This window comes from Myotis yumanensis, unplaced genomic scaffold, assembly GCF_028538775.1.
Source record: "Myotis yumanensis isolate MYYU_CA2020_CCGP unplaced genomic scaffold, mMyoYum1.0.hap1 SCAF_9, whole genome shotgun sequence".
NCBI classification, from domain to species: Eukaryota; Metazoa; Chordata; class Mammalia; order Chiroptera; family Vespertilionidae; genus Myotis; species Myotis yumanensis.
Window position 1 is genome coordinate 7,175,876 of NW_027223760.1, and position 15,102 is coordinate 7,190,977.

At 38.8% G+C, this 15,102-nt stretch overlaps 1 protein-coding gene across 1 annotated transcript in view; it reads right to left on the bottom strand.

Annotated features, from left to right (window-relative positions):
- Positions 1-1,038: 1,038 nt before the first annotated feature.
- SAMTOR (S-adenosylmethionine sensor upstream of mTORC1) overlaps positions 1,039-15,102 on the bottom strand; it is a 137,459-nt gene continuing 123,395 nt past the window's right edge. Inside the window, exon 5 of the mRNA XM_070423749.1 lies at positions 1,039-2,975. Within this exon, the coding sequence (XP_070279850.1) occupies positions 2,346-2,975 (630 nt within the window). The 3' untranslated portion in view covers positions 1,039-2,345. The remainder of the gene's footprint in view (positions 2,976-15,102) is intronic.

Consider the following 15,102-nt stretch of genomic DNA (forward strand, 5'->3'; position numbering starts at 1 on the left):
ATCAGGAGGACCCTTACTTCTTTATATCCAAATGAAATCATTCTCAAAGAGTATCCATATTAATACAGTATTAGAAGGTTCTATTAACTTTTCTTGATATTACATATATAATCTGGCACCAAGCCACATGATTATTTATATTTTAACACATATATTGAATTGGCTTTGATAGAATATGTGTTCGTTTAAATCCTTACTAACCTAATTTGAATAAGCTGAATTTACAGTAACAAATGGTATTTATAAATTCAAAGAAACTTATAGTAAGTGGGAGTATAGGTTTTATAAAGAGATTTTTCTGTAACCTACTACTTAAAATACATCATGCACACTTCAGAGCATAAGCAGAATCAACCTCTGTAAAAAAATCAGAAGTATTTATAGCACCAACATTTAGCTGTAATACAAATGCTGACTCCAAGGTAGCACCTACACTAGGATCTCAAAAGCACTGTTTTCATTTACTTTCAAAGCACTTTCATTGGTATATTTTTTTCTTTGCCCTTAAGATAGTATTTAGTCAAATCAAAGAAAACAATATGGTAAAAGAAGTATTACTAAAACACATGTTTTTTTTTTCTTTCTTTTAGGGGAGCTACAAGACTTGACCTGCAGTGGAAAGAAAAGTCAATCTTTATTTAAAGAATCTATTAAAAGCTATTGAAAGTAAAGGAAAAATTTCAAGTTACTTATTGCATATTTGAACAACCAATATTTATTGCATTTAGTTAACTGACTTTCTTAGGTTAATTACAATCTTATTACTTTCATTAATTCAGAATGTGAAATTTAATTTGAAATATCAGGTACACACATTCAACCATTTATATCTTAAAAATACACTTTGTACTTCTAAATAAAGTTTGACATTCAAAATTAACTACGGTAATTCACAATAAGCACAAAAACATCAGTTTTACCAGAGTAAAGAAGTGCAGTTTATGAAATTTAGATCAACTATTGAAAATACAAGTTTTCTTTAAACACACACACACACACACACATACGTACATTAACCATGAAATCTGAAACTGATACTTCAGTGCAAAAACCTCAGTATGAGGTAATTTTAATGTAAAAACCACTTGAAAAAAAAATCCACACAGTGGCACTCTTAAAAATGATAATTTACATGACAATTTCTGGCTGGTAAGACAACATAGACTAAATATTCTTAGCTATTTAAACTAAATCTTGTCTTGTTTGGACATATATTTCTCCTTAACCATTTGCTTCTGATTCAGAAACACAGAAAGATTTATCAATGTGGAAAGGGAAAATTTCCACAGCCAATGAATGATTTATATTTTCAAAGAAAAGTTTTAGTTAGCATTTATATAGAAATAAGAATACCAAAAGCTCAAAACCATTTTATGAGACTACCAGCAGAGATTACTTTTAATTTTTTTCTATATAATTTCAGACTTGTAGTGCAGTATACCTCCTTAGTGGAAAAGTGAGGACCCCTTATGAAAAGTTAGTCTAGATAAAACATAAGCTCTCTTACGAGTGCAAACCCTTTCACAGAGGTGTTTTAGATCAATATTGAGTATCATATTGTTCCTTACTTAAATAGGATAATTTGTAAATGAATTCTACATTTAAAAAAACAAAAGTGAACGTGCACAGTTAAATATATTTAACACCAAGGCTCAAAAGAACAGGAAGTTATGAAAACTCTACTTTGGCAATGGTGGTTTTTGTACTGTGCTAATCAAATTACAATACACATTTAGGGGGAACTCTCTCCCCCAGTATCTGATGTTGCCAAATGAGCAAGAACAAGGACAAAAATTACCATCAATCCCAAGAAGTTCAGGAAATATTGGATCACCACATAAAACTGAAAAGAAAATGGCTTTCTGTAACAGATAACAATTTAGTTAGAAAAAAGAATAAGTGCATCACAAAACAGCTAAATCAATCTATTTCTGATATATTTAACTGGTTAACCATCAAAGTGCAATCTACAGTTTTCTACATATCCCAAAGTTTCTCACTGCAATGGTTTAAAGTCAACATTGAAAAGATGAAAAAATACATAGCAAATTATGCTTCATTTTTCACAATAATACTAAGAAAAAGGTATCTTTCTATGATATCTGAGTGCTAAATGCTAATGTAATAGTGGTTTCTGCTATGACAAGAATCACACTCTGCATGAAACTTTAAGATTTCTATATAAGAATAAATTTTAAAATCCAAAAGTAGAAAAAAATAGCAAACTCTGACAACCTTTGCATTTCTCCTTTGCAAACCAGGTTTTAAGTACTGAGTTCATGCTAGTATTTCCGATTAGTGTAAGCAATTTCGGAGTCTGGAATGAAAGGTTTTCTGTTTATATATTAGCTTAAAAGCAATATGGGATCTTCTAGCTCATAGAAAGGAATGGAGCTGGCTTGACTTTCTCCAGAATCTGAGTCATATGGAGCATCAGGGAGCTCTGTAAAACCATATGCCAGTTGTTCATCTTCTATATCTGATCGAACATAGCAGGAAGTGTTAGAATAGTCCTCATCTTCTATACTGTTGAAATCTTGAGGAATATATAACATCCCAGGGTAGTTCCTACTTACCAAGTCACTTGTCGTTTTTAGGGATATTTTTCTAAATGCCATCAGATGCATATGTGAAAATTTTGAATACTTGAAACGTTTAAAGCCCAGGGATTCTATAGCAATCTTCCAGCTTTTCATCATCATAGCATGACGATTCTGATGGGAGGAATCAGGTGTGATGATAAGCAATAAACCATTTAACATTAACAGTTCATGGGCTTTCTTGCAGCAAATCCATCTCTGGTAAGGTGATGGAAAATAAGAAAGGAGGAGAGAGAAAACAACCACATGGAAAAGTTCTCCAGGAAGAGAATCAATAGGGTTTTTCAGCTGCTTCAAAAAGGCATCTATAGCATCCTGTGCAAGCTGGAGTGGTTGCTGAAGCTGCAAGTTCAGGAAGTCACATTTATATACACTCTGCAGAAGTGGAAAAACAAGGCACATTAGAATTCCAAAATTACTTCCACCTTATTACAGTTTATATCAAACTATTTCAAAGCATTTCTATATAATTCAAACTTTAATTATGTACCTTTCCCTTCTAAATTATTCCATTTGCACAAAGTTATTCAATCAAAACTTTTAGTCAAAGAAATCAGAGTAATTCATTCTAGATAATTCCTAATTGCCATTTAAAAACATGTAATTTTTTAAAAAATATATATTTTATTGATTTTTTTAGAGTGGAAGGGAGAAGGAGAGTTAGAAACATTGATGAGAGAGAAACATCGATCAGCTGCCTCCTGCACACCCCTACTGGGGATGTGCCCGCAACCAAGGCACATGTCCCTGTCTGGAATCAAACCCAGGACCATTCAGTCCGCAGGCCGACACTCTATCCACTGAGCCAAACCAGTTAGGGCTAAAAACATGTAATTTGAAATCAGAAATATTTTTGAGATACATATCTTTAAAAAATAAGGGCTTATTTGAAATTTAATTGAGGTAAGATTTAATAGAAATGTTTTCTTTTATGTTAAGTACTTTTTTACTTTTCAATTACAGTTGACATACATTATTATATTAGTTTCAGGTATACAACGCAGTGATTAGACATTACATAATTTATTAAAATGATCACCCCAATAAATCTAATAGCCATCTAACACCATCCTTATTAGAATATACTGACTACATTCCCTATGCTGTACTTATGACACTCAACACATTAACCTCTAGGTCCATCCATGTTGTTGCAGATGGCAACATTTTATATGTTTTTATGGTGAAGTCATAGTCCATTGTATACAGGTTGGGGCAAAAGTAGCTTTACAGTTGTTTGTATAAAAATACAAGAATAAATAATAATATATAAATAAACTGTTTCATGTACTCACATCTGTACATCTTACTTTTGCTTCACCCTGTATATATGCACAACTTCTTCTTTATCCATTCATCCATTGATAGACACTTAGGTTGCTTCCACATCTTGGCTATTACAAATGCTTCTGCAATAAACATGTGGATGTCTGTATCTTTTCGATTTAGTGTTTCTTTGGATAAATACCCAGAATTAGAATTGCTGAGTCCTTCTTTGTCTCTTATTAACAGCCTTTGCTTTAAAGTCTATTTTGTCTGGTATAAGTATTGCTGTACTAGCTTTTCAATTGTTTCCATTTGCATGAAATATCTTTTTCATCCCTTTATTTTCAATCTGTGTGTGTCTTTTGATCTGAAGTGAGTGCCTTGTAGACAGAGTATATAAGGGTCTTGTTTTCTTATCTATTCAGCCTCCACATGCTTTTTGATTGGAGCATTTAATCCATTTCATTTAAAGTAATTGTTGATAGATATGTATTTATTGCCATTTTATTAGTTATATGTTTGATCTTGCAGCTTTTAAGATTCCCTGTCTTTCTTTAACCTCTGCCATTTTAATTATGATGTGTCTTGGTGTGAGCCTCTTGTGAGTTCATCTTGTTTGGGATTCTCTGTGTTTCCTGGATTTGTATTTCTATTTCCTTCACCAGGTTAGAGAAGTTTGCTGCCATTATTTTTTCACATAAGTTTCCAATTCTTTGCTCTCTCTCTTCACCTCCTGGCACTGCCATGATGCAAATGTTGATATGCTTGAAGTTGTCCCAGAGGATTGTTATACTATCTTCATTTGTTTGGATTTTTCTTTTATTTTTTTTATTTTTTTATTTTATTTTATTTTATTTATTTATTTTTTTATTTTTTTATTTTTCGCTAAAAGTATTACAAAGTGTATTACATAAGTGTCCTTTTTTCCCCCCCGCCCTTGACAGACCCCTGCCCTCCCTTACCCCCCAGTGTCTTATGTCCATTAGTTATGGTTATATGGATGCATACCAGTCCTTCGGTTGATCTCTTAATCTTCTCCCTCCTCCCCCCCAACCCTCCCTGGCCTTCCCACTGCAGTTTGACAATCAGTTTGAGGCAGCTCTGCCTCTGTATCTATTATTTTTCAAAAGTTTGTAATGGTCTTTATTATCCATGAATGAGTGAGATCATGTGGTATTTTTCCTTCATTGACTGGCTTATTTCACTTAGCATAATGCTCTCCAGTTCCAGCCATGCTGTTGCAAATGGTAAGAATTCCTTCTTTTTTACAGCAGCATAGTATTCCATCGTGTAGATGTACCACAGCTTTCTAATCCATTCATCTACTGATGGGCACTTAGGCTGTTTCCAGATCTTAGCTATGGTGAATTGTGCTGCTATGAACATCGGGGTGCATATATCCTTTCTGATTGGTGTTTCTGGTTTCTTGGGATATATTCCTAGAAGTGGGATCACAGGGTCAAATGGGAGTTCCATTTCCAATTTTTTGAGGAACCTCCATACTGCCTTCCATAGTGGCTGCACCAGTCTGCATTCCCACCAGCAGTGCACAAGTGTTCCTTTTTCTCCACATCCTCTCCAGCACTTGTCGTTTGTTGATTTGTTGATGATGGCCATTCTGACAGGTGTGAGATGGTACCTCATTGTTGTTTTGATTTGCATCTCTCGGATGATTAGTGACTTTGAGCATGTTTTCATATGTCTCTTGGCTTTCTGAATGTCCTCTTTTGAAAGGTGTCTATTTAGATCCTTGGCCCATTTTTTGATTGGATTGTTTATCTTCTTTTTGTTAAGTTGTATGAGTTCCCTATAAATTTTGGAGATTAAGCCCTTATCAGATATGACGTTGGCAAATATGTTTTCCCACGAGGTGGGTTTTCTTGTTGTTTTGTTGATGGTTTCTTTTGCTGTGCAGAAGCTTTTTATTTTGATGTAGTCCCATTTGTTCAGTTTCTCTTTAGTTTCAACTGCCCTAGGAGCTGTATCAGTGAAGAAATTGTTTTGGCATATGTCTGAGATTTTGCTGCCTTTGTATTCTTCTAGAATTTTTATGGTTTCCTGTCGTACATTTAAGTCCTTTATCCATTTTGAGTTTATTCTTGTGTATGGTGTAAGTTGGTGGTCTAGTTTCATTTTCTTGCATATATCTGTCCAATTTTCCCAACACCATTTATTGAAGAGACTATCTTGGCTCCATTGTATGTTCATGCCTCCTTTGTCAAAAATTAATTGAGCATATTGGTTCGGGCTAATTTCTGGACTCTCTATTCTATTCCACTGATCTATATGTCTGTTCTTGTGCCAGTACCAGGCAGTTTTGAGAACAGTGGCTTTGTAATACAGCTTGATATCTGGCATTGAGATCCCACCTACTTTGTTTTTTCTCAGGATCGCTGCAGCTATTCGGGGTCTTTTTTTATTCCAGATGAATTTTTGGAGAGTTCGTTCTAGATCCTTGAAGAAGGCCATTGGTATTTTAATGGGAAGTGCGTTGAATGTATAGATTGCTTTGGGTAATATGGACATTTTAATGATGTTGATTCTACCAATCCAAGAACATGGTATGTTCTTCCATCTGTTTATGTCTTCCTCTATCTCTTTTTTCAACGTCCTATAGTTTTCTGATTAGAGGTCTTTTACCTCTTTAGTTAAGTTTATTCCTAGGTATCTTAATTTTTGGGGTGCGATGGTAAATGGGATTGTTTTTATAATCTCTCTTTCTGAAAGTTCACTATTGGTATATAGAAATGCCTCGGATTTCTTGGGGTTAATTTTGTATCCTGCTACATTGCCAAATTCATGTATTAAGTCTAGTAGTTTTTTGATGGAGTCTCTAGGGTTCTGTATGTATAATATCATGTCATCTGCAAATAAGGACAGTTTTACTTCCTCTTTTCCAATTTGGATGCCTTTTATTTCTTCTTCTTGTCTAATTGCAATGGCTAATACTTCCAGGACTATGTTGAACAGGAGTGGAGAGAGTGGACATCCCTGTCTTGTTCCTGTTCTTAGGGGAAATGGTGTTAGTTTTTGTCCATTGAGTATGATGTTGGCTGTGGGCCTGTCATATATGGCTTTTATTATGTTGAGGTATGATCCTTCTATTCCCACCTTGCTGAGAGTTTTTATCAAAAATGGGTGTTGGATTTTGTCAAATGCTTTTTCTGCATCAATTGATATGACCATGTGGTTTTTTTCTTTCAATTTGTTTATGTGATGTATCACGTTTATTGATTTACGGATGTTGTACCATCCTTGCATCCCTGGGATAAATCCTACTTGGTCATGGTGTATGATCCTTCTGATGTACTGCTGGATCCGATTTGCTAAGATTTTGTTGAGGATTTTGGCATCTATGTTCATGAGGGATATTGGCCTGTAATTCTCTTTCATTGTGTTGTCTTTACCTGGTTTTGGTATTAGGGTGATGCTAGCTTCATAAAATGTGTTTGGAAGTGTTCCATCCTCTTGGACTTTTTGTAGTAATCTGAGGAGGATAGGTTTCAGTTCTTCCTTAAAAGTTTGGTAAAACTCCCCTGAGAAGCCGTCTGGTCCTGGGCTTTTGTTTGCTGGAAGCTTTTTGATGACTGCTTCAATTTCTTCCATCGTTATTGGCCTATTGAGATTTTTAGATTCTTCCTGATTGAGTTTTGGAATGTTGTATTTTTCTAGGAATTTGTCCATTTCCTCCAGGTTGTCTAGTTTGTTGGAGTAGAGTTGTCCGTAGTATTGTTTAACAATCATTTGTATTTCTTTGGGGTCTGTTGTTATTTCGCCTCTATCATTTCTGATTTGGTTTATTTGGGACCTCTCTCTTTGCTTCTTGGTGAGCCTGGCTAGGGGTTTGTCAATCTTGTTTATCCTTTCAAAGAACCAGCTCTTGGTTTCATTGATTTTCTGTATTGTTTTTTTGGTCTCTATTTCATTGATTTCTGCTCTAATCTTTATTATCTCCTTCCTTCTGCTCACTCTGGGCTTTTCTTGTTGCTCTCTTTCTAATTCTTTGAGTTGTAGAGTTAGATGATTAACTACCATTTTTTCTTGTTTTTTGAGGTAGGCCTGTAGAGCTATAAACTTCCCTCTCAGGACTGCTTTCATTGTGTCCCAGAGGTTTTGGATTGTTGTGTTTTCATTGTCATTAGTGTCCAGGATGTTTTTAATTTCTTCTTTGATGTCATCGGTAACCCAATCAATATTTAATAACATGCTATTCAGCTTCCAAGTGTTTGAGTATTTTGGGTTGTTTTTATTGTGGTTTATTTCTAACATTATGCCATCGTGGTCTGAGAAGATGCTTTTTATGATTTCAATCTTCTTGAATTTGTGGAGACTTTGCTTGTGACCCAATATGTGGTCTATTTTTGAATATGTCCCATGAGCACCTGAGAGGAATGTATATTCCGCAGCTGTGGGGTGAAGTGTTCTGAAGATGTCAATTAAGTCCATCTGATCTAGTGAGTCATTTAGGATTGCTGTTTCTTTGCTGAGTTTTTGTCTAGCGGATTTATCCAGTGATGTTAGTGGTGTATTAAAGTCCCCTACTATGATTGTATTGTTGTCGATCTCTCCCCTGATACCTTCCAGGAGTTTTCTTATGTATGTGGGTGCTCCTGCATTGGGTGCATATATGTTTATCAGGGTTATATCCTCTTGTTGTATTGATCCCTTTAGTATTATGAAGTGGCCTTCCTTATCTCTGGTTATGGCCTTCACTTTGAGGTCTATTTTGTCGGATATAAGTATTGCTACCCCAGCTTTTTTTTCATTTCCATTTGCCTGAAAGATATTTTTCCATCCCTTCACTTTCAGTCTGTGTGAGTCCCTTCTAATGAGGTGGGTCTCTTGTAGACAGCAAATGTATGGGTCATGTTTTTTTATCCATTCAGCCACTCGATATCTTTTGATTGGACCATTTAGTCCATTTACATTTAAAGTTATTATTGAAAGGTACTTGTTTGTAGCCATTTCTATTTTTTTGTGGCTGCTTTCTTTCTGGGCTTTTTATTTCTTCTTTTTACACCAGTCCCTTTAGCATTTCTTGCATTGCTGGCTTGGTGGTGATGAACTCCCTTAGCCTTTTTTTGTCTGTGAAGCTTCTTATTTCCCCTTCAATTTTGAATGATAGCCTTGCTGGATAGAGTATTCTTGGATTCAGTCCTTTGCTTTGCATCACTTTGTAGATTTCCGTCCATTCTTTTCTGGCCTGATGTGTTTCTGTTGAGAAATCGTTTGATAATCTGATGGGGGACCCTTTGTAGGTAACTCTCTGTTTCTCTCTTGCAGCCTTTAAGATTCTCTCTTTGTCTTGTACATTTGCCATCGTTATTATGACGTGTCTTGGTGTCGGTCTTTTGGGGTTCATCTTGCCTGGGACTCTCTGTATTTGTGTAACTTTTTTCTTCCCCATATCTGGGAAGTTTTCTGTCATTATTTCTTCAAATAGATTTTCTAATCCTTGCTGCTCTTCTTGTCCTTCTTGCAGCCCTATTATGCGTATGTTACTTCGTTTCATGTTGTCCTGAAGCTCCCTTAGGCTCTCCTCCTGTTTTTTAATTCTTTTCTCCAGTTGCTGTTCAGATTGAGCTTGTTTCTCTGCCTTATCTTCTAACTCACTAATTCGGTCTTCTGCTTCTTCTAGTCTGCTGTTGAAACTTTCCATGGTGTTTTTGATTGTAGCTATATCACTTTTCATTTCTTCCTGATTCTTGCATAGGTTGTTGATTTTCTCATCCATCCGGTGAATGAATTGTACAACCATCATTCTGAATTCTTTTTCTGTCATGTTGCACGCTTCAGCTTCATTAATTTCCTTTCTTGGTGATTCTTCATTGTCTTTCCTCTGGGTATTGTGTCGTCTCTTCATTCTGATTATCTCCTGATGGTTCAAAGGTTGAGTTGCGTGGGCCTGGGCCATGCGCAGTGGGAGGCTCCCACCACCCTAGTGTCACTGAAGAGCTCTGACACTAAGATGTGTGGTTGTTGTTGGTTGGTGGGAACCAGGCTCGCTCTGTGTCAGTGTTGCCAACACTCAATGTGGCCTCGCGCGTGCCCTTAGAATTAGGGACCCTGCCTGCACTGTGCTGAAATAGAGGCCCCCCTGACGCGTGTTTAGCACCAGAGCAGAGCCCCCTAGCTTGCGCCAGGAGTCAGAGTTCCCCAAGAGTTCAGTATCAGAGTCTCTGTTGCTTCGCGCAACCTCACCTTGAGAATCAGGGTCCCTGTGTGCCCTTGCACCAGGAATTGGATTCACTGGCTCTTAGTATGAATGCACAGGAAATCAGGATCTCAGGCGCAGGTGATAAGAAACACAGTCAAGTCACTGGTGCTTGGTGCTGCCTCCTGCCCTGAGAAACGGGGTTTCTGGGCCTGTGCTAGGCGGACAAACTCCCGTTCGCGCGATTGCTCCCAGCCCAGGGCTCTGATGCCAGCAGTGCGCGCAGGATTAGTTCCTGGTGCTGTGCGCGTTTTTGCTCCCAGCCCAGGGCTCTGATGCCAGCAGTGCGCACAGGATTAGTTCCTGGTGCTGTGCGCGTTTTTGCTCCCAGCCCAGGGCTCTGAGGCCCGAAGTGCGCATAGGATCAGTTCTAAGGTGCTCGCGCACTTTCAGGCCAAAGTTTCTGCAGCGCTGAGGCCCCGGCAAGGGGTAGGTCTATCAGTTAGTTACTCTGGCACTGCCCACGATCCTGGGGGAAGGGGGGATGGGCTCTGCTACTCACGGATCTGCAGCAGGGATCTCCGAACTTTCCGTGTCTGCAGGTCTGTAGCTGTGGTCACAGGTCTCTGTCCCCAGTGGCTGCAGGGTCCTGGTATGCGTCTGAGATCAGACTGGGTGGTGCTGAGGCCAGGATCCTAGTCTCAAGCAGCTCTGTTTCCCAAGATGGCGTGGTCGCTGTGCCTCTGCTGGCCGCCCAGGAGTGTCCGCCCCTCCGTGGAGGGGCGCAGGCCTCCTCTGGGCTCCCGCAGTCGCGCCGCCCGCAAGTCGCCGCCTCCGGGTTAGTAGCCGCTGGGTTAGTAGCCGATCTCTGGATGCCGGTAGGTAACCGCTTCCCAAGATGGCGTGGTCTCGCCGCTGCGCTGGCGCCCAGGGGGAAGTTTCAGCCTCAATCTCTAACCATCCGCATTTTTCAGGAGTTCTCTGTCTTTCCTGGCTGCAGACTGTCTCTCAGCTGAACCTCCCCAGCTTGATCGGGCTGGTTGTTACCCGTTTCAGCTGCTCGCCCCTATCTGCTCCGGGACGAAGGACCAACACGTCCGTCTAAGCCTCCGCCATTTTTTTCTCCCCTCTGTTTGGATTTTTCTTACTTTTTGCTGTTCTGATTGGGTGTTTTCTGCTTTTTTATCTTCCAAATAAATGATTTGATCCTCAACTTCATCTACTCCACTGTTAATTCCCTATAAATATATTCGGCATTTCAGTTAAGATGTTCTTCATTTCTGACTGGTTCTTTTTTATACTTCCTATCTCTTTGTAGAAGTCCTCACAGAGATCACTGAACATCCTTATAACCCGTGTTTTGAACTTTGCATCTGGTAGATTGTCTCCACTTTGTTTAGTTGTTTTACTGGAGTTCTGTCCTGTTCTTTCATCTTGGACATGTCTCTGTTTCCTCATTTTGGCAGTCTCCCTGTGTCTGTTTCTATATAAACTCCTGCGCTTGGTAGAATGGCCTTATTTAATAGGCATCCTATAGGTCCCAGTGGCACAGCGTCCCTGATCACCTGAGCTGGACATTCCCAGTATTTAAGTCCCCTACTATGAGTTTTGGTCTGTTTCTCCCTTTAGTTCTGTTAGTAGTTGCTTTATATATTTCAGTGCTCCTAGATTGGGTGCATATATATTGAGAAGTGTTATGTCTTCTTGATGTATTGTACCATTTATCAGTATAAAAGTACATATTTGTCTCTTTTTACTCTTTTCATCTTGAAATCTATTTTGTCAGATAAAAGTACAGTGACACACACTTTTCTCTGGATACCATTTCTTGGGTTATCATCTTCCATCCCTCATTCTGAGTCTATGTTTGTCTTTGTAGCTGAGATGGGTATCCTGAAGGTTGATAAGTAGAGTTATTTCTTTTGTTTTCCAGTACACGGTGCTACAGTGCAAATTTTGTTTTCTCTTACCTGCAGTACTGGAACTTGTGGGACTCTGTGGGGTGATGTTGCTTCAGTGTGGAAAATGGCCTGTATTCTCCGAGGAGGTGGGCATCCCTTCTATAAGTGGTTGCCTGAGTCTCTGGGCAACACCTCTGTGGTGGTGTGGCCAGTGATGGGAATCCAGGTCTGAGTTCCAGCCCTGTTTTCCTGCAACCAGAAGAGTCAGCTGCCCTGCACTCTTTGAGGTGTCCCTTCTGCCTTTACCAGGTTCCACCACAATGGGTAGGGTGGGTTAGGTGGGGGAGGTAAGCTGGTTCACTTGGAAATGAACATCTGCAGCTTTATTCTTTCTACTGGGTTTAGCCCAAATGAGAATAGGCCACTCCATTTAAAATGTTGCCTCTGCTCCTTCACAACTTTTTTCTACCGCTGCTGCCTCCACTGGAAATGGCAGGCTACAGGAGGGTGGCGGAGAGGCAGACTTGTGCATCTGTGGCTTTTTCTTTTTCCTTGGTGATGGTGGCAGTGCTACCCTTTGCACCATTTCTCACTGTCTCTATCCCTGGGTTCAGCATCAATGTGCACCAGCCTCCGGTCCACAGCGAGGAGGCTGCAACCCTACTGCACAGCTATAGCACCTGCTGGAATTGCTGGACTGCTTCTGCAGCTCCCTTCTCGGTCCTCCCTGCCCCCATGCCTGTCCTGCTCACTCTTACAGCCCACCTTCAGATGGCTCAATGTGCGGTCACTCAGACATTTCGTGTTGATCAGGGAATCCTTTGATGAATTACAGTTGTCCAGCCTGCTGTGTCTTTAAGAGAGGAGACTAAGGTTTTCTCACGCTGCCATGATGCTGACATCACTCTCAAATTTCCCTTCTTTTTTGTCTTAATATATTTTTTTTTATCAGTTTCAGAGAGGAAGGGAGAAGGAGAGATTGAAACATCAATGATGAGAATCATTATTGGCTGCCTCCTGCATGCCCACACTGGGGATGGAGCCCACAACCCAGGAATGTGTCCAGTCTGGGAACTGAACTGCGACAGTGGTTCATAGGCTGACTCTAGGTGACAGATTTTTATCTTGTAGTCCTCTAACATGTCTTTTTCCAGAGTGGCTATTTCCAGGGCTGGAACTCAGACCTGGATTCCCATCACTGAGTGCCAAGCACTATCACCTCTAGTCCTTTCAGGTGGTGCTTCCTCCATTCTCATGCAGTTTTCTACACACATATTGATCAGTACTCAGCTGTGTACTGAAGGAGGACTCTGCAGACCTTAGAGTCTTCCCTCTGTGCAGCTCTCATTTCTTTGGTACTCTGCCCTGGGAACCCTAGCTGTTTTGGTCTGCTAGAACTTTTAGCTCCATCTCCACAACTCGGGCGATCAGCTGGGTTGTGATCATCTCTTTGTGCATGTCCTGAAAATGATCTGAAGGCTATGTACTGGTGCAATTTTAGGGCTCATATAATTTGTTTCAGTCCCTTGGGGATCATTGTCTTTTATTATCTAACGTCTAATCCTATATAATAAAAGCTTAATATGCTAAGTGTCCGACCATTCGTTTGACCAGTCGCTATGATGCGCACTGACCACCAGGGGGCAGACGCTCTGACGGTAGGTTAGCTTGCTGCCTGGGTCCAGCTGATTGGAACTGTGCAAGATGGGCTGGACATGCCCTGGAGCCAACCTCCCATAATCCCTCCTTGGCCTCTAAAATATTCTAATTAATTTCCTTTCACTGTGCACAAATCCGTGCACCAGGCCTCTAGTGTCTTATAAATTATTTTGAATATTTTGTTCACGTTTTTGTTGCCTAAGGCAGGGGGGAAAAGGATCACTCAGATCCCTGTTACTTCATCTTGGCTGGAAGTGTCTCTTCCTTTTGTTTTAATTATAGGGTTCTGAAACTGTGGAAGTCTGATTCTACTACTAAACTTATGTATAGCAGTTGTTTTGCCTTCCCTAATGATTTTACAGTTGAAAGTTTATAGCCACATCTGTAAACAAATAAAATATTTAAAACATAATATTTAAGCCTGAGGTTCAGATCAAATGGTTGTCATGTCTCAGCAGTCCCTGAAGGATATCTCTAATACAAGTGTGTGTCCTGAGGAAGGAAGGCGAGAGTCACCTGCCCTTTAAAACTATGGCTCCTTAGAGCACCTGCAGTGAAAAGCTAAGTAGGGCAAACATTTGTCCATCTTTAGGAAGTAGAGATAACACTAATGGTTTTAGAATTTCCTTGTTCCTCAATGTTACTCATATAGATCTACTCTAGACAGCCATGCTCATCAAAATTAAAGACCCATGAAAAAGTTGAATCTTCAATTAAAAACATTTCAATAATGATAGAAAACATTTCTTTAGCACTCACTATGTAATAGGTATTTTTCTAGGTGCTTTAAATATTTTTTCTCAAGTAAACATATAACAAACTTGTAAAGTATAATCCATTATTAACTCCATTATACAGATGAGAAAAATGAAGCTCAGAAACTCAAACCCAGGTTCGACATAAGATTAGATTCTTTTATTCAAAAAACAAAATGGGAGGCATCTGTAATACTGTCAACAGTTAAAAAAAAAAAAAAAAAGTACTTAATGTACCAGGCAGGTTTCTAAGTGCTGGGAACATAGTAGTGAGAAGGAAAAAAAAAATCCCTAAGCCAAAGAATTTGTATTCTTACACGTATTCTCTTTATAAAAATAAAAAGTTAATTTGTAATTTTTTTTTGTGCCTGGTGTTGTATCAAAAGTAAAATGGAAAACATTATAAATTTATGTCACTAAAAAAAGTCTCCTTTTAAAGGTAGAGGGTACATTCTATGTAAAGATAAGCAGTTTCTTTTACTAAGTACATATAGTGGGATTAAATAAAGTTATGGCTAACTCCAAAGCCTTTGCTATTTCCACTATTCCATAATGGCTCTACATCACAATACATTTCAGAAAGAGATGCATTAAAAAATAAATCAATCAAAAGCCCAAATACTACAGCTATCTGAAAATCTGTGCAATTTACTAAATATTCTTGATTGCAAAAATAAATTATAAACAGGGAATAAAAATTGAGAAAATAAATACAAATATGGTATAGGTCAAGTTAATATTTGTTAACTAACTGCTAAAAAATTTTA